Consider the following 19,078-nt stretch of genomic DNA (forward strand, 5'->3'; position numbering starts at 1 on the left):
GGAGTTCATCAGATCCAAACCACTATTATATGAAATGTTAAAGGGACTTGTTTAGGAGAAAGAGGATTGAAACTATGAACATTAAAATGAAAACTGTATCACAACAATCAACAGCAGAAGCTAGGGAACTGAAACAAAGGCAAACTAAGTAGGCAATGAGAGTGGAAAAAGAATTATAGGTATGGGGAACATTTTGGGGGGAGGTCAGCAGAGAGGGGTAAGGGGAGGAAGGGAGGGAGATGGTACAGGAATTAAGAAGCATAGTAGGAGGGAGTGGAGTAGACAGTAAGATGTTGAGAAGAACTATATGCACAAAGAATGGGCATGGACTAACGGGGGGGCAACTGGAGGGAGGGGGTTCACTGGGTGGAGGGGAACAAAGGGAAAATAAATTCAGACAACTGTAACAGCATAATCAATAAAGCATATTAAAAAAGAACTATACTTAAAACTCAATAAATTAAAAGATAGATAGTGACTTTGACATCAAATGGATATCTTTGAGCTGAAAAATATAATAACTGAAATAGATTGGTTTGACATCAGAGTGAATACAACTGAAGGCAGAGTTTGTGAACAGAAGATAGACTGAAGCAGGGAAAAATAAAAGGATGGAAAATAGGAAAGAGCACATAAGACATATGAGAGTCAATGTAAAGGTTGATTGTGAGTTTGAAGTTCAAGAAGAGTACATAAAGAATGGCACAGAAGTAATCTTTGATCAGATAATTGTTAAAAAATTTTCAAAAATGATGAAAAATTCAAGAAGCACTGTGATTCTTAAGCAAGATAAATAGAAACAACTACATATTAGAGTAAATCTTCTAGAAAATAGAAATTTAAAAAATAGTTTTAAAACTATTTTTTAAAATAAATATTAAGTACATTTTTAAAAAATGCTATAAGGTAGCCATACATAAAATTTAATTCGAGGTGAATCACAGACCTAACTGTGAAGGGTAAAATAATAAAACTTATAGAGGAAAGCATAGAAGAAACTCTTCATGACTTTGGGATAGGCAAATGTCCTAAACAGGACACAAAGCTCTAAAATAAAAGGTAAATGTGATAAATTTTTGTGTTTCATTAACTGTTGAACTTCCATGCTTCATTAACTTAAAGAACTTCTGTTTACCAAAAAACTTTTTGAGAGTGAAAATTCAACCCCAGACTAGAGGAAGATAGGCAAATATTTATATCTGTCATTGAATTTATAGTTAGAATATATAAAGTACCTCTACAAATCAATAAGAAAATGATAAACAACTCATTTGTTTTCAAGAGGACAAACACTTAAAACAGTGTCTGATCAGACACTTTACCAAAGGATATCAGAAAGGTCAACAAACATATAAAATAATATTCAACACCATCGCAGATTTACTTAACAATCTGGGACCCCCAGACTAGTATAAGAAGGCCAAAAGCTTGTGGATCATAACATAAAAATATAAAGGCTTGTGATAGGACCATAAATCACATGGGCATTAGGCCATCATCTCAGTGTGTTGTTCCTGGGCAGAACCACTATAGATGCCCCTGTGAGAAATTAAATAATCCATTTTCCAAGACCTCAACTGGCTTGGGGTACAAAAGAGTCATTTCTATGCTCAGTCCCCAGCTGCAAAATTCTAAGAACCCTGGCCTCTCTAAAATGCCCCTAGATTTGTTCTAGAAGCTCCCAAGTGGATCAGCCTCATGGAAATTGCCAGTCAGGCTCTAGCCAGAATCTGGGATGACTTTTCCTCTATATCACCTGCCCCATCCCATCTCCTTCCCCCAATCCAGGTCAACCCTGGCCTCATGTGTGCAACCCAGACAATTAAGACCTTCCAATTTCAGAAGGAGAAATCGGTCAACATGTAGAGCATAGTTAGGCTGTACAGCATAGGGCATGTGCTCCAATAATTTATTAATGATTTCCTGGAATCTTCTTGATCTATATGTTATAATCTATCTGGACAATATCATAGTCAATTGAGGCACCCTCTTCACTCTTCCTGGACTGTGAGGTTTAAGGAGAAGATAGTTGAAGTGGGGACTGTGGCCAAACAGGTTGTTAGTTTTACCAAGGTCAGCTTGTGCTTCTGCTAGTTGGCTCTTATCACATTGTGGCATCCATATTTAGAAATTGGGGGGAAGGGAAGGAGAGGGAATATCTGAAAAGTTAGAATCTAAGGAAGAAAAAGGAGAATTCTGTTTCAGCTTCATACCATGAGTCTTGAACCCTCTGTAGGAAGTTTTCTGGGCATAGGAAGGCAAATGAAGTGGGAATTTTAGGATCTGTGGCCTGGCTCCCTATGGGAGAACAGGAGACCAAATCAAAACTTTGGGGATTAGACTAAAATGACAATATTCTTAACTTTATAAAATGGGCCTAGGTTTGAACCCTAACTTTACTATTCACTAGCTTTATGACCTTATACTCAATACTCTTCTATCCCTAGATGACAGGACAATAGGAGGACATTTGACTCACCTTCGGAAGCTTTCCAGTAGGATACACCAACAGCATGAAGACTGACAGCATGAGAAGCCATGTTTTTAAGTGTAATGAGCACTGTGTCATAAACCTCAGCCTGGATGGTTGGACCCAGCAGACCTGCAAGAATGAGATGTTCCCCAAAGGTCACTTGGATGGTGTCACTCCAAAAAACCTATTGTTATGAAAGTTATGGTCAAAATCACAGTAGAGAAGCATGCCCCTGTGATTACTGATATGAAGTAGTTGAATGAATGTAGAAACTGCTATCATCAGTTCAACCTCATGATTGTTCTGAGGACAGAGTTCTGGCAATTCATTCAATGCATTCATTAATTTAACTAATACTAGTTGAGTTCCTGCTATATTCTAGAAACTGTCCTAGGCCGTGGAGATGCAGTAATGAACAAGATGCATCATAGAGATCACATTTAAGCAACATTAAGCATATAAAAAAATAAACAAGAAAGTTTCAGGTTGTTACAAATACTAGAAAATATGGTGATGTGCTAGAAAATGATGAGGCAGGAGGTGGAAGATACTTTAAGTATAGTGGTCAGGAAGGGCCTCTCTGAGGAGGCAGCATTTTAGCAGCGCTATAACTAATGAAAAAAAAAAAAAAGCAAGAGCATTCAACACAGATAAAATAAGTGCAGAAGTCCTGAGACAGGAATAAGCTTGGCATAATTCAATGCATGTTGTTGAAACAAAGTGAATGGGCAGGGGAGTAATAGAAAATAAGGGTATACAGAGAGGTAAGCAGGGAACATAACATGTAGGACTTCATAGGAGTTTGGATGAATTTGGAATTTATAAGAAGTAAGCAGACTTAGGACTTGTTTTGGAGGAAGAGTCAACAAGACTTGCTGATGGATTGGATGTTAGAGATAGAAAAAAAGAGAGAGGATCCAGGGGTGGCTCCTGTGATTTTGGTTTGTGCAACTGGTAGTCAGGCTATGACACAGAAAATTAAGAGAAAAATCAAGACTTCTCACTTATATACATATTAAGTGTAAGATACCTACAAATGGTTTATTGAATGAACTGGATTCAGTGGGAATGAAAACATGAAATAGCTTTATTTTTCAGTTTTTAACTGCGTTAGGTGGAATTTCCCTTTCTTGCACTTTGAACAATCTTCATTTTTTTACAGTAACCTTTACATATCAACAGTATAATTTTTAGGTACTAATAAGTTGAGTCCAGTCTAATATTAAACTTTTGATCTCCCCTGCAGTTTAAGGGTTCCTCCCTTCTCCAGCTAAGTTGTGACAGGCACAGAAACCTTAATGGGAAAAAGGTTGTTTGGTTGGTAGTTTCACTGGTTTTTTACCTTCATCTCCTAATCCTTCTCCCCTACCCACCTTACTGCCTCTGGACCCTCTAAGGTTGGACCTAGTGGTAAAAAGGACAGGGGTGAAAAAAGAGGCATGGCAACAAATCTTTCCTAGAAGGAGCAGTGGTAAAGTGGCTTTGGTACCCCCTAGTTGTGGCACATACCAAAATTCTGGCTCTTTCTTAAGGAACTTACATGAGTTCTTTGGAGATTCTCTCCCTTCAAATACATTGTATACCCCACTCTACCATTTCCCAGCATGAGATATATCCTCTGCACCTATCACTTGTATCTCTCCTCTCAGCTTCTGTTTCTGGCAGTACAATCACACTGTATAACTTTTCTGTTGGGGTCACCTAGCCCTGGAAGGAAGACCTCTCAGATGGGGTCTTCTTGACACAAGTCTTGTCCTGTGACCTTCCTGGCTTCACATCTAATAGTGGAAGTACTGTTAGCTTCTGCTATAGCCCACTCTCCTTATTATGCCACAACAGAAAGTTCCCTCAAGCCTCTGGCCTTGAGAGTTTTTCCAAATAAAAACCAGGCACTAGTCAGTGCCTCCTCAACTCCAGAGGTCCTATTCCAAGACTTCTAAGTAATTTTATCACTGAAGCTTCTCTCACTATAGCTTAATATGAGAGGGAGGCCTCCCTCCCCTCATGGGGTAGGGGACATACAAAGCATGAAAAATGCTTTCCAGAGAAATTATCAGATCTAAACTCTTTTATAAGTTCCTAGCTTTTTTATATATAGGCTGGTGGTGCATGATGGGCAAAGAGGGTTGCAGAACCAATTTTGGACCACTTTCTGAATGAACAAGTCCTGAATAGATGGGCTGATATCTCTCTTTAGAATTTGGGGATGCTTGTCACTTATAATTTTAAGCAATAATTCTAAGGTAGAAAATGTCTCATCTTAACATCTTGTTACATGCTTATTCAACATCTAAATGAAGGTATCAAGCAAGCAATCTGAACTGAAGATATAAGCTTGAAAGTTATTAGTGTAGAGATGATATTTTAAAGCTATGAGACTGGACAAGATAATCTAGGGACTGAAGGTAGAGATAAAATAAAACAAACTCAGGCCCAACATCCAGGGCAGTCTAAAATATAGAGAATAAGCAGAGGAGGAGGGTCCAGCAAAAAGGTCGAGAACATTCAGCCAGTGTATTTCCCTGAGAGGTGGTAGTAGGGAAGAACATTTTCTTTGGCAGCTGTTCTCTTCAACTGCAGCCCCCAAACTGAGAAATCCTCTCTAGGAAATAAGATACCCAGTTTCATAATAAAGAGTCAATATTATTTTCATTACCCATCCATGGTGGCCTGGGCTTGGCAATGTTGAAAAGGTGATCTGTGAACTCTACAAAGACAGTCTTTTTGTACACGACTGAGGTGCTGAGTGGAAAAGATTTTGGCACTCCAGGAGGAAACCTGTGTGAAGAAAGGAAAAAGTAGGTCATTTTAGGAGACCTTCCTTGAACCCACTTGGACAGGTAGCTGGAAGTAATGCTTCCATCCCATTCTCCTTGACTGTTAAAAGCAAATTGGAAGTTGTATACAAATCCTTGCTATAGACTGAATGTGTGCAGAGCACTCACGAATGAGATTAGTGCCTTTATAAGAGAGACTGTAGACAGATCACTCACCTCTTTCACCATGTGAAGTTAATAGTAAAAATATGACCATCTATGAACCAGGACACCAAATCACCACCTTTATCTTGGACTTTCAGACTCCAGAACTGTGAGAAATAAATGTCTGTTCTTTATAAGCCACCCAGTCTATGGCATTTTTTATGGTAGCCTGGACCAATAAAATCCCTAATATCTATCAAACCAAAACACTGTTTTCAAAAGTCATCTGATACATTAGGTGCCATATGATAAGATAAATCATAAAATTGATAGCCATACACTGAATCAGCCAAAAAAATCCTTTGCCAAAACAATAACTATAGCATCCTTCAACTTCCTCTCTAAAACAGACTATAACTTTTATTTCAGTACCTTGTATTCAAATCTTATTAGTGCGTACCTAAAATTATACTTCCCTTCTTAAGAACACCACAAATAATACCACAGAGAAAACTACCTGCCAATGAAGACTGTGTATAATTGAGACCTACAGGTGCCAGAAGCTTTAATTTAGAGTCAATCCTCCATTAATTCTCATTCTTGTCTCCAGTCAGGTGCTCCCAATTATCCATTTATTTGTGGACTGGCTACTAAATCAGAAATTTTATAATTAATTATATAAATGTTTCCAAAATGTTATCCCATGCATTAGTTATTAAAACTCTTTAAGGTGAAATCTGGTTCCCAACCTTTTACTCTCTCCCTACCTGACAAGTTAGGCTGTTGTTTTGGGGGGCCTAGTTCAGGTTGAGTAATCAAAAGGAACAATGTGAATCCTAGTGAAGAAGGCCTGGGTGAATTGGTAGAGTGGTTGAAGGTGACTATTTCCACTTACTGGTTTTCATATGCTAATTATTTTGTACAATCATTTATTTTCATTCTTCCAACAGTATTACCAAGTAACAATAATAATAATAATTATTATCATTATTATTATTATCGAGGACTCAGTGAGATTAAGTAATTTGCCAGGCTAGTAAATGGTGTCTCTAGACTTGTACCTAGGATTTATACCATGGAGTAGTTCTGCAGTTTTCTCTTTATTTATTTATTTTATTTTTATTGTTTTTCAATTACAGTTGTCCCATTTTTTTCCCCATTGTTCCCCCCTCACCCAGCCCACCCCCTCTCCCACAGTCAATCCTCACCCCATTGTCCATGTTCATGGGTTATTTATATTAGTTCCTTTACTAAACCCTTCCCTTACTTACCCCCTTCCCTACTTTCCCCTCCCCTCCTGATAACTGTTACTCTGTTCCTTGTTCAGTTTTGTGCATTTGTTTGTGTTGTTCATTAGTCTCCTGTATCAGGTGCTGCAGTTTTCTATATGCCATAGAAAGCCTCTCTTCCCAGCTTATGCTTCTGGATATCTAACTCTTATCTCTCACCAGATTTTGCCAATTGATATTGTTTCAACAAGTTAGGGGAGTAGAGACACGAGGCATGGACACATGAATATTCATGTAGAGAAAGAAAAGGCTCCTGCCTAGCTTTCATGTGAAGATCCTGGTCTCCAAATCTTGATCAGTCAAAAAAAAGGTGAGCACTCATTGTCCCCACAGATGTATATCCATTCACTTGTAAACCATATGCTACTACATCCACTATACCATCACAAAACACATACTAGAAATAAATATGAAGAAAGGGAGACTTTAAAGATATATAATTAGATGTGGAGTGGGTGTTATTTCCGATGTCTTGTTGAACCTCAAGGGCTTTTGAAAAGCAGGAGATATGTCAAATGGAGGACAGCACAAATAAATGTTGATATACCTGGTATGTGATACTACTGAAGAAAGAACCCCAAACATCAGTCAGTAAGACACATACTCTCTGGAATTCTCTGTATTTGTTTTTGGCCAATGAGACCTAGAAAAGGTTGTCTGTAAACCAGTTGGCAAAAATTCCTTTTGCCACCCAGGACCCAGGAAGGGTCATTCAGGCTGATAAGTGCTCCAGCTTGGGCAAGTGAACATGTCTCTGCCAAGGGCACGTCTCTCTAGGAGGCCAGTGGACATACTAGAGAGAGAGGGCCCAGCTATCCGTGTTTCGAATTATTGCTCTGTTTATGCTCTGAAAGAAAAAATTGAGGTTTCCCAGGGAAATTTAAAACTTCACATGAAAGAAAGGGAACCAGAGAAAGTGTCAGGCATGTAAATGAAAAGGTTTGTTAGAAGTATATAAAGGTTGTGAAAAGAAATTGTATGGTTTTAGTAATGGAAGGTATAATGCATGGAAATGCAGTTTTGAATGACAAGGATTTTCCTTCACACCTTTATATTTTTCTCCCTACCTGAACCCTCTAGTATTTGGCATTCTAAACAAGTAAGAAGTGACATAAGATTCCTTTGCATAAAACTAATAAGACCAGTTGCTAATGGTGGTTTTGTCAGCCAAGGTTTTGACTGGGATGTCATACCTGAAAGGAGACATGCCTATGCTCTGGTTGTTACCAGAAAGCCCTGAGGAATGGAAGTTGACTTTCAAGGCTAATGAAAGTCAAGGAGGACAAAGCCTGATACCCTGGTTGGTTGTGCAGTTCATGGCAATCTATCTAGGGAAGGAATGAAGGTTGCTTCCCTGATAGATGGCTGGGAGGAGCCTTAAGGCACAATGGAAAACTTGAAGGACTTGTAAAAAGCATGGGTTTTACAGGCAAGGACAGATGGCAGGTGTGTGGCTCAGCTTCTGTGCCCAGAGGGCAGACTGAAGATCAACCTGAAGGTTCTTTGTGTGAATTCCAGCAAAGCAGACTTAAAAGATTTATGTGATCAATTTCTGCTCTTGTTGTGTTTATACAAATGAACAGGCTAAATCAAAACTGGACTTAATGCAATCCCTTTAATGACAAGGAGAGTAATCTTAAGGAGAAAAATCATGATTTGAGGAAAATCACAATGCTCAGTGTTAGACTATAAACTAGTGCAGCTAACTGTGTCTATAAAGTTTGTTTTCATTAAAAGTTTGTTTTCATCTGAAAGTTAAACCAGGTCTGTGACATTATCAAAGATGCTTAATTTACAGGCAAGAAGAATATCAAATGTTTTGCAACTGGATGTCTTCCCAATATGACAGTCTTGCAAATTTAGAGACTGGTTTGTGAATTGTGTTGTGTGAATTAACATGTGTGTTCTTTCTGTTTTCATAGGGCATAAGCCTATGATCACATTACCTGAGTGATTGTCTGTACATACAGGCCTCACTTAAGAAGCCCATCTGCATTGCCGCCTCCTGAGACTCAACAGTTTGACTGAACTAAATGGTTGGGTTGGTGAAGTATGGGTTGGTCTGTGGGCTCACTTTAAAACTGGTCTCTCTTTTCTATCCTAATGGCTTGGACAAAAAGGGCCCAGAGGTCTGAGAGGGGAAATCCTAAAATATACCCCTTGGCCCAAACTAGGTATAGTGGGCAAAAGGGTTTTGGATAGGTGTGACATGCCCTACACACCTTCCTCCAAAGAAGCCATTTCTTTTCCTAATGTAGGACATTGAAAAATTAACCCCTGCCTTTTGCCATCTAGTAGTTATGGTTTTAATGATGTCTTTTAACCCTATTACCAAATCTATTGCCCCCAGAATACGACAAGGATGCCAGTTTGTCCAACAGTGCCAGCTCTTGGAAACTGAGCATGCTGCTGTCCAGGGACAGCCAACTGACCTGGACTCTGCAAAATCCTTCCCCATGAGGGAAGGCCACCCTCCCCTCCACCCCCACTCTTATTGAGGATTTCTAGACCCAAGGGTAGGTAGGCAGGTGTCCTTACAGCTTTAGGCTGCTGTATTATTCCATGCATCAGAGGTTTAGTTCAGAGATGAATTGAGACTGCATTAACTAAACAGATGCCAGTAATTTACAAACAGAATAATCTCTCCTCCTGGAGGCTGTAGAAAATCCTTGCTATGAGGCAGAGATTCCAGAGACCCTCCCTCATGAGTTTTGAAGGGACAAATTAGAGGTTCGAGTAGTCAATTTTCCAAAAGAGACAGTGGGAATTGTTAGAGATAAAGAAGCAAGCCAGTGACTCTCAAACCAGTAAGAGATAATTAACAAATGAATCATGGAAAAGGGGCGAGGAAATGACATTCTGCAGCTCCTCACACATATCTCTGGGATCAAAAGGAGGACGATTGCTGTCACCAAGCACAGAGAAATGGGAAGATGTAGCTAGATAACTTTATAAATAAATTGGAGATAGATCTATAACTAGATTACCCTTAGTTAATCACACCCTGAGTTAAGTAGTTAATTGCATTAGATTGTGAACCTGGATTAATCAGTAATGGAGAAACGGGGAAGAAGAAGAGGGTAGGGGGAGCTAATTGTGTTAGGGAGGGGAGCTAATCATGTTAGTATAAAACCAATTTTCTTTGTCTACTTTGCGCGCACATTCTCCTGGCTGAGGGTGCGCCCGACTCTGCAGACTCGTGAATAAATGCCTCGCTTTGCTGCTAAAAAAAAAAAGACACATACTCTTGTGACAAATGACAACAATAAGGATAAAGTGGGAGAAAGTAGAGGCAGCTTCTGTTGTATGTATTAGTATGCTTGTAGCAAAAGCCACACCATACATAGGATTGTCAGGATGTGAAATCAATGACAAGGCATCTGGCATTTATTGCTTACTTCTTTCTCAATCTTTTGCTAAAATAACAAAAATATCAATGTTTATTTCAGGAGTAGCCACAGCAGAGAATCATTCATTGCCATAGGAAATTTTGCTTTTTCTGGTAAACGCTTTAGTCAGAATGCTGAGATAAAGAAGGAAAATGGAATCTAAAAGTTGTGGAAGTTGTTAAATTGGAAAATCAGTGACCTACAGGGATTTAAATGATTTTCAAATTTTTTTACTGTGGTAAGATACACACAAAATGTTCTATATCAAACATTTTAAGTGTACAGTTCAGTGGTACTAATATATTAACATTGTTGTACAACCATCACCATCTTCCTAACTCTTCTTAGCTTGCAAAACTGTAACTCTATCCATTAAATAGTAACTCTCCATTCTCCCAAATCCCCAGCTCCTGAAACCTCCATTCTGCTTTTTGTCTCTGTGATTTTGAATACTTTAAGTATCTTATATAATTATAATTATACAGTATTTGCCTTTTTTAAAATATGCTTTATTGATTATTCTGTTACAGTGGTCCCAATTTCTTTTCCCTTTGTTCGCCTCCACCCAGTGGCCCCCCACCCTCCAGTTGACCCCCGCTTAGTCCATGCTCATTGGTTGTGCATATAGTTCTTCTCAACATCTTCCTCTCTACTCCACTCCCTCCTACTATGCTTCTTAATCCCTGTACCATCTCCCTCCCTTCCCCCATACCCCTCCCAGCTGACCTCCCCCCAAAATGTTCCCCATACTTATAATTCTTTTTCCACTCTCGTTGCCTACTAAGTTTGCTTCTGCTTTAATTCCCTAGCTTCTGTTGTTGGTTGTTGTGATACAGTTTTCATTTTAATGTTCATAGTTTTCATTCTCTTTCTCCTAAACAAGTCTCTGGGTTGAATAAACCCAAGAACTGGGTTTATTTCTGGGCTCTCTATTCTGTTCCACTGATCTATATGTCTGTTCTTATGCCAGTACCAGACTGTTTTGATTACAGTGGCCTTCTACTACAGTTTGATGTCAGGTACTGTGATTCCTCCTAATGTGTTCTTCTGTCTCAAGATTTCTTTGGCTATTCAGGGTCTTTTATGGTTCCATATAAATTTTTAAAGTATTTGTTCTAGGTCTGTGAAATACGTCGTTGGTATTTTAATAGGTATTGCGTTGAATCTATAATTTGCTTTGGGTAGTATGGACATTTTAATGATGTTGATTGTTCCCATCCAAGAATATGGTATATGCTTCCATTTATTTACATCTTCCTTAATTTCTTTCTACAGCGTTATGTAGTTTTCTGATTACACGTCTTTTACATCATTGGTTAAGTTTATTCCTAAGTATTTTTCTTGTTGCTATAGTAAATGGGATATTTTTTCTAGTTTATATCTCTGATATTTTATTGTTGGTGTACAGAAATGCCTTTGATTTCTGAATATTGACTTTGTACCCTGCTATTTTGCCAAATTCACTTATTAGGTGGAGTAGTTATTTTTGTGGAGTCTCTAGGGTTTTCTATTTATACTCTCATGTCATCTGCAAATAATGACAGTTTTACTTCTTCTTTTCCAATTTGGATGACTTTTACTCCTTTTACTTGTCTGATTGCTATGGCTAGAACTTCCAACACTATGTTGAATAGGAGTGGAGAGAGTGGGCATCCTTGTCTTGTTCCTAACCTCAGGGGGAATGCTTTAATTTTTTGCCCATTGATTATGATGTTGGCTTCAGTTTTCTCATATATGGCCTTTATTATGTTGATGTATGCTCCCTCTATTCCTATTTTGCTGAGTATTTTCAACAAATATGGTTGTTGTACTTTATCAAATGCTTTTTCAGCATCTATTGATATGATCATGTGGAATTTGTCTTTCATTTTGTTTATGTGGTGTATTATGTTTACTGATTTGCAAATATTAAACCATCCTTGCATCCTTGGGATGAATCCCACTTGATCGTGGTGTATGATCTTCTTGATGTATTGCTGGATCCAGTTTGCCAATATTTTGTTGAGGATTTTAGCATCTATATTCATCAGTGATATTGGCCTGTAGTTTTCTTTCTTTGTTGTGTCTTGATATGGTTTTAGAATTAGAGTAATGTTACAGAAACAGGGGTCTCCAAAAACAAAACCCAGAGTTTGCGGCTGGGGGATGGGGAAAAGGAAGCAGCTTTTAAGACGCCTTTGTATGCCTGGGGCTCGTTGCTAGTGTCTTTGTTATGCAAACTGGCTTTTATATTTCCAAGGCCCAAGAAGATGGGAGGAGTCTTGAACTGTGGGATGGTACGGAAGGAGCCTACAGAGCCTGCGTAGGGTTCTGTGAATGGTCAGAACTGGTTGCAACACCCACTGCCTCAGAGGATACAGTCAGGGATATATAAGCAGCTCTGGACATTTTGTCTAGGGTCTCACTCTCTCTCTGGCTCTCTATCTCGCACTCTCCCTCTCTCTCTCTCTCTCTCTCTCTCTCTCTCTCTCTCTCGCTCACTCTCTCTAGCGCCCCCTCCATGCGGCTTGGTGAAGAGGCCTTCTCCATGCGGTTTTGAGAGGGCTCTCCAGGCCACTTTAAGAGGCTCTCACCATGCAGTTTGAGAAGGAGAGGAGATCCATGTGGTTTGCAGGAGGAAGGCAGTTTACACGGAGGTTGAGAATCCACACAGTTCTGCATTGAGAGCTGGAGGGCACCACAGAACAGAAAGGAGCTCCCCAATCAGATTTGAGTGATTGGCAGCTACTGGTAAAGCTGAACTGTGCCTAGAAAGTAGGGAAATGGTGTTTCCGACTTTTCTAAGGCAGGCTTGGTTTGGTAGGGGGAGGCAGAACTATGTGTTTGTGGGTATTTTAAAGAACATAAGACTCAACAGCAGAAATCTGCAGATAATCTAAATCTATTTAACTGTTAAATAAACAGTTCTTTTTCTTTTCACTAAACTCTAGTACTGAGAGTTGTAATTCTGGCAGCGGGCAATCGGGCCCCTAACTAAATGGCCTGTGGGCTCTGTTTCAATCAGAGCAGCCCAGAGGTTATGTTACAGTAATACTGGCTTATTAGAGTTTGGGAGTCTTCCCTCTTATTAGATTTTTTTGAATAGTCTAGTTATCTCCTAAATGTTTCATAAAATTCACCTGTGAGGCGATCTGGTCCAGGGCTTTTGCTTGCTGGGAGTTTTTTTTATTACTGCTTCAATTTAACTAGTTGTTTTTGGTCTGTTCAGGCTTTCTGCTTCTTCTTGATTCATTTTAGAAGATTATATGTTTCCAGAAATTTATCCATTTTATCTAGGTTGTCAAATTTCTTGTGATACAGCTTTTTGTGATAATTTCTTACAATCCTCTGTATTTCTGTGATATTGCTCCTTTTGATTTCTCCTTTTTCATTTCTGATTTTATTTATTTGGGTTCTCTCTCTTTTTTTCTTGATGAGCCTGGTTAAAGGCTTGTCAATTTTGTTTATCTTTTAAAAGTACCAGCTCTTGGTTTTATTGATCTTTTGAATTGTTTGCTTAGTCTCTAATGTCATTTAATTCTGCTCTGATCTTGATGATTTCTTTCCTTCTACTCGCTCCGGGCTTTGTTTGTTGTTGTTCCTCTACTTCTTGTAGCTGTCGGGTTAGATTTTTTATTAGAGATTCTTCTATCCTTTCTAGGTAGGCCTGTATTGCTATGAACGTTCCTCTTAGGACTGCTTTCACTGTATCCCATAGGTTTTGGGTTGTTGTGTGTTCATTATCATTTGTTTCCAGAAACTTTTTGATTTCTTCTTTGATGTCATTGTTAACTCATTCATTATTTAATAGCATGTTATTCATTCTCCATGAGTTTGAATTCTTTGAGCTTTTTTCTTGAGGTTGATTTCCAGTTTCAAGCCATTGTGATCTGAGAAGATGCTTGATATAATTTCAATTTTCTTGAATTTGTTGAGGCTTGTTTTGTGTCCTGTTATGTGGTCCATCTTTGAAAATGTTCCATGTGCACTTGAAAAGAATGTATATCTTGCTCCTTTGGGGTGAAAAGTTCTATATATATCAACTAAGTACATTTGATCTAGAGTGTTGTTCAATGCTTCAATATCCTTGGTGTTTCTTTGCTTTGAAGGTCTGTCCATTGTTGACAATGGGATGTTAAAGTCCCCTACTATCAGTGTGTTGCTGTTGATAATTTTCTTGTAGTCTTCCAAGATTTTCCTTATGTATTTGGGTGCTCCTATGTTGGGTGCATATATGTTTACCTGGGTTATATCTTCTTGATGAATTTTTCCCTTTAGTATTATGAAATGTCCTTCTTTGTCTCTTTTTTCTTTTTCTTTTTTTTTGGCCTTTGCTGTGAAATCTGTTTTGTCTGATATAAGTATTGCTACCCCAGCTTTTTTTTTTTTTTCCATGTCCATTTGCTTGGAATAGTTTTTTCCATCCCTTCACTTTCAGTCTGTGTATATCTTTTGTTTTGAGGTGTGTCTCTTGTGGACAGCATATATGTGGGTCATGTTTTCATATCTATTTTGCTACCCTATGTCTTTTGATTGGAGCATTTAATCCATTTACATTTAAGGTTATTATTGACATGTATTTATTCATTTCCCTTTGTACCTGTGTTCCTCTCCCTCTCTCTCTTTCTTCAAGCATTCCCTCTAGCATGTCTTGCAATGCTGGTTTGGTGGAGATGTATTCTTTTAGTCTTCCTTTGTCTGGGAAACTCCTTATTTCACCTTCCATTTTGAAAGAGAGTCTTGGTTGTAGGCCTTGTATTTCATTGCTTGAAATGCTTTTTGTCATTCCCTTCTGGCTTGTAGTGTTTCTGTTAAGAAATCAGCTGATAGCCTTATCGGAGCTCCCTTGTATGTTATTTGTTATTTTTCTCTTGATGCCTTTAGGATTCTCTCTTTGTCTTTGAATGTTGCCATTTTGATTATGATGTGCCTTGGAGTGGGTCTCCTTGGGTTCATCTTCATTGGGGCCCTCTGTGCTTCCTGTACTTGTGAGACTTTTTCTCTCCTCATGTTCAGGAAATTTTCTGTCATTAGTTTTTCAGTCAGGTTCTCTATCCCTTGCTCCTCTTCTTCTCTTTCTGGTATCCCTATGATACAGATATTGTTGTTTCAAATTGTCCTGAAGCTCTCTTAAACCCTCTTCATTCTTTTTCAGCCTTTTTTCATTTTGTTGCAGTATCTGGGAATTTTTTCTATGTTGTCCTCTAGCTCACTGATCTGGTTCTCTTCTTCAGTTAGCCTGCTTTTTATTGCTTCTACTGTGTTCTTCAGTAAGGAAATTGTACTCTTCATTTCTTCCTGGCTCCTATTGATAGTTTCTATGTTTTTTTTTTTCATGCTGGTGTAGTTCTCAGTAAGTTCCTTGTACCTTCCCCGGAGTTATTTGTAGTTCCCCTGGAGTTTGTTGTAATTTTCTCTGATTTTGTTGAGTTCATTGAGGTTTCTCATTACCATTGTTTTGAATTCTATGTCTGATAGTTTGCTTGCCTCTATTTCATCTATCCTTCTTCCTGAGAATTCCTCCTTTCCTTTTGATGGGGTGTTATTTCTCTTTTTCCCTATTTTAGGTGGTTCATCTTGTTGTTTCTGTTCTTAGACTGATCTGCTTTTATTTCCTGCCTTTGTTGTGTGATCATCTTGTATACAGTTGTTGAGCTGCGGCCTCCAGCTGATGCCACTTGGAGGGGAGTTGTCTGCTAAAGATATTTTTCCCATAGTACTGGGGATGATTCTGCACTGGGATCTAGTCCGCTGCTCTCCCAGCTCTTTCTCAAGACCCAGCTCTTTCTCAAAACCCAGCACCCAAAACTTTACCAAGTGCCTCTAGTTCACTTCACCCTCCTTTGGCCTCAGCCAGGGGCGAGTGTTCTCTCTCACGCAGGCCAGGGGCAGGCTGATTGGTAGTGCACCTTGGCGGGCAGGCTGGGGCCTATTTTTGGTTTTGAGGTCGTTGTATTTCTTATTGGTGAAGCATGTTTATCTATGCCTCCATCTTGGCCAGAAGTGCTACTCATTTTTGTGTGTTGACCTTGTATCCTGCTATTTTGCTGTAATTATTAGTTCTAGCAGTTTCTTTGTGTGTGTGTGTAATCTTTAAGTTTTCTACGTATACAATCATATAACCTGCAAACATGGATCATTTTGCTTCTTTCTCTCCAAGTTGGATGACTTTTGTTTATTTTCTTGTCTAATTTCTCTGGCAAGAACCTCCTTTACTGTGTTCACTAGTAGTAGTAAAAGTGGGCATCCTTGCCTGTCCCTAATTTTAGAGGAAAAATATTCAGTCTTTTGCCATTGAGTGTGATATTCACTATGGGGTTTTCACATATGGCTTTTATTATGTTGATGTATTTTCCTTCTATACTAGTTTGTTGAGTGTTTTTGTTGTCAAATGGTGTGAGATTTTGTTAAATTCTTTCTATCCATCAGCTGAGATGACTGTGTATTTCCTTCCTTTATTCTGTGTTGTATATTGATCGATTTTTGTATGTTGAAACATCCTTGCATTGCAGGAGTGAATCTCACTTGGTCATGTTGTAAAATTATTTTTAATATGCTGCTGAATTCAGTTTACTATTATTGTTGAAGATTTTTGTATCAGTGATTTATAAGAGATTTTGGGTAGTAGTATTCTTGTGGTGTAATTGTTTGACTTTGGTATCAGGGTAATGTTGACCTTTGAATGAGTTAAGGAGTGATTTATGTTCTCCAACTTTTTGGAAAAATTTGAGAAGGATTAGTGTTAGGAATTTTTAATTTTTAAAAAGGCAACATGACTTAAATGTGGACGGTCAGATTTCTGTTTTTCAGTCCAGCATGTAAGGAGCTTAGAAGTCACCACTCCATCCTAACAATAACTAAAAAGTTTAACAAACTGAAAAATCAACAACTCTTCTTAGATCCATCAGAGAAGTGAAGTCACAGGACAAATTGCTATCCCACAATCTGAGAGACAGGTGAATACAGAAAATCACAACTTACTGGAGTAGAAACCTTTCAGCAGAAATGCCTGTGGAAACCAGGGTTGAAGTAGGAAAACATCAATTGTAATTGATGAATTACTGGAGGCTTGAAATGAAGTCTGAAAAACTCTTTCATCAGGCACTGCCCCTCCTCTCATTTTGTGAGTTTTAAGTCCAGGAGCTCTGTGATGTCCTCACAGTGATTAACAGAGAAAAATACCCTCATGTTTCCAGCAAGGGGAAGGGAAAAGTAACCATTTTGAAATATGCCAAGCATTCTGTTCACCTTAACAATGCCTGCCCTTGGGAGAAACTATTTTACCACAGCCTAACATGAGGGAGATTTTATCATAACCTAACCTACCCATTGGAGAGCAAATAGCTAACATCAGCCCTGTCTAGCCATCTTGTGCCACCTAATGGGGAAGACTGAGAAGCACTGGTGAAGTTCACAGTCTACAGTTACAGGCTCACCAATAAAAGTGAGACCTAATCATAGGACAATACAATGCTTTCCCCCCTCCCCACACCTCACCACCACATCACTAAAGGCCTAATTCATTAACATTCCTTTTACCCAGTACATCATGTCCACCTTTCAACAAAAAATTACAAGGCATATTAAAAACAAAAACAACACAGTTTGAAAAGACTAAACAAGCAGCAGAACTGGAGTCAGTTATGAAGAACTGTTGGAAATATTAGACCAGCAGTTTTTTTAAAACTAAGATTAATATGCTAAAGATGTTAATGGAAAAAGTAGATAGCATGCAAGAACACATTGCTAATGAAAACAGAAAGATGGAATTCTAAGAAAGAATTAAAAATAAAAGTTAGAGGCTTTCAGTCAAGATGGCATCATGGTAAATGCAATACTCGAATCCTCCCACAGTCATATCAAAATTACAGCAAAACTACAGAATAACCATCAATCAGAACTACCTGAAGCCTAAGTGAACAGAAGGCCTACACCTAAGGATATAAAAAAGAAGCCACATCAAGGCTTTAGGAGGGGAAGAGACATGGAATGAGCTGGTCCCACATACACATGTGGGTTTAAAGTCAGGATGGATATTTTGGCTCCAGAAATACCCCTGAGGAGTGAGGGGTCCCACACCAGGTCCCCTAGCCAAGGGTTCCAGCAGCAAGAACAGAAGTCCTCTTAACTTCTGGTTGTAAAAACCAGCTCAAATTTTAACAGAGTGAGATTGAGGGCTTGTGGATTCCCAGGCATTCCTCTTAAAGTGCCTATGCATGGACTTACTCAAATTCACTCACTAGTGGTGGGGCACCAGTGATATATGAGGAAGAACTGAGTAGTCTGGCATCAGAGAGAGGGCTGGGGGGCAGCTTTCTCCCAGACAGAGTGCTAGCAGAGACCATTATTCCTTTTCTGGCTATCCCCTAACAGAGCTAGTAGGCTGGTGCCATATTTGAGTACCCATCAACCTGTTTGTCCTGCCCTGGTGATTCACTGAGACCTCACCCCACCCAACTTTCATGCCCACCCAAGCCATTTCCAGTTACTTTTACATACAAATGACCTGTCTTGGCTCATGCATTGAACTTTACTAAAATCTCATAAACAAGCACCATTTGGCCTTAGTGTGCCCTGCACCTATTGCTAAGTGGCTCCAGGCCCAGCACTAGGAGCAGCCAGATTTGGTTCATAACTTGGCCTCTCCTGGCCACATCCAAGCCCAGCTCAAGTAAGTATCTGCCATCTGAAAGTAGCTTTATAGCTCATGCTGGGTGGCCAATCAGGGCACAGGTGGCTGCTGACTTTGCCTTGTGCCCCCCAAAAGGCCCCAGAGCCAGTGTACCTGGTAGACAGCTTCAGATGATAGTGAAGAACCACCCAACCTCCTCCACGATGGACACATTCAAGTGGAGGACTCAGTAGGAAACAGAGCCCCACTGAAGTAAATCCTACTCTGTGGGGTGGGATCCTGCATGGCTGATCATCCACGGTGGTCACAGACAGTCCTCCCAGCTGATTAGCCTGGCGGTAAATCCCTCCCAATGAGGTGCCAACAGCAATCAAGAGTCAATTACAAGAGGAGGT

General features: G+C 39.2%; 1 protein-coding gene across 1 annotated transcript in view; it reads right to left on the reverse strand.

Annotated features, from left to right (window-relative positions):
- Window positions 1-19,078, reverse strand: part of F8 (coagulation factor VIII) — a 217,867-nt gene that overhangs the window by 175,247 nt on the left and 23,542 nt on the right. The window contains exons 2-3 of the mRNA XM_090264419.1: window positions 5,130-5,251; window positions 2,480-2,602 (exon numbers count right to left, since the gene is read on the reverse strand). Coding sequence (XP_090120545.1) covers window positions 2,480-2,602; window positions 5,130-5,251 — 245 coding nt within the window. The remainder of the gene's footprint in view (window positions 1-2,479; window positions 2,603-5,129; window positions 5,252-19,078) is intronic.

Source organism: Furipterus horrens, unplaced genomic scaffold, assembly GCF_987537825.1.
Source record: "Furipterus horrens unplaced genomic scaffold, mFurHor1.1.pri manual_scaffold_17, whole genome shotgun sequence".
Lineage (NCBI taxonomy): Eukaryota > Metazoa > Chordata > Mammalia > Chiroptera > Furipteridae > Furipterus > Furipterus horrens.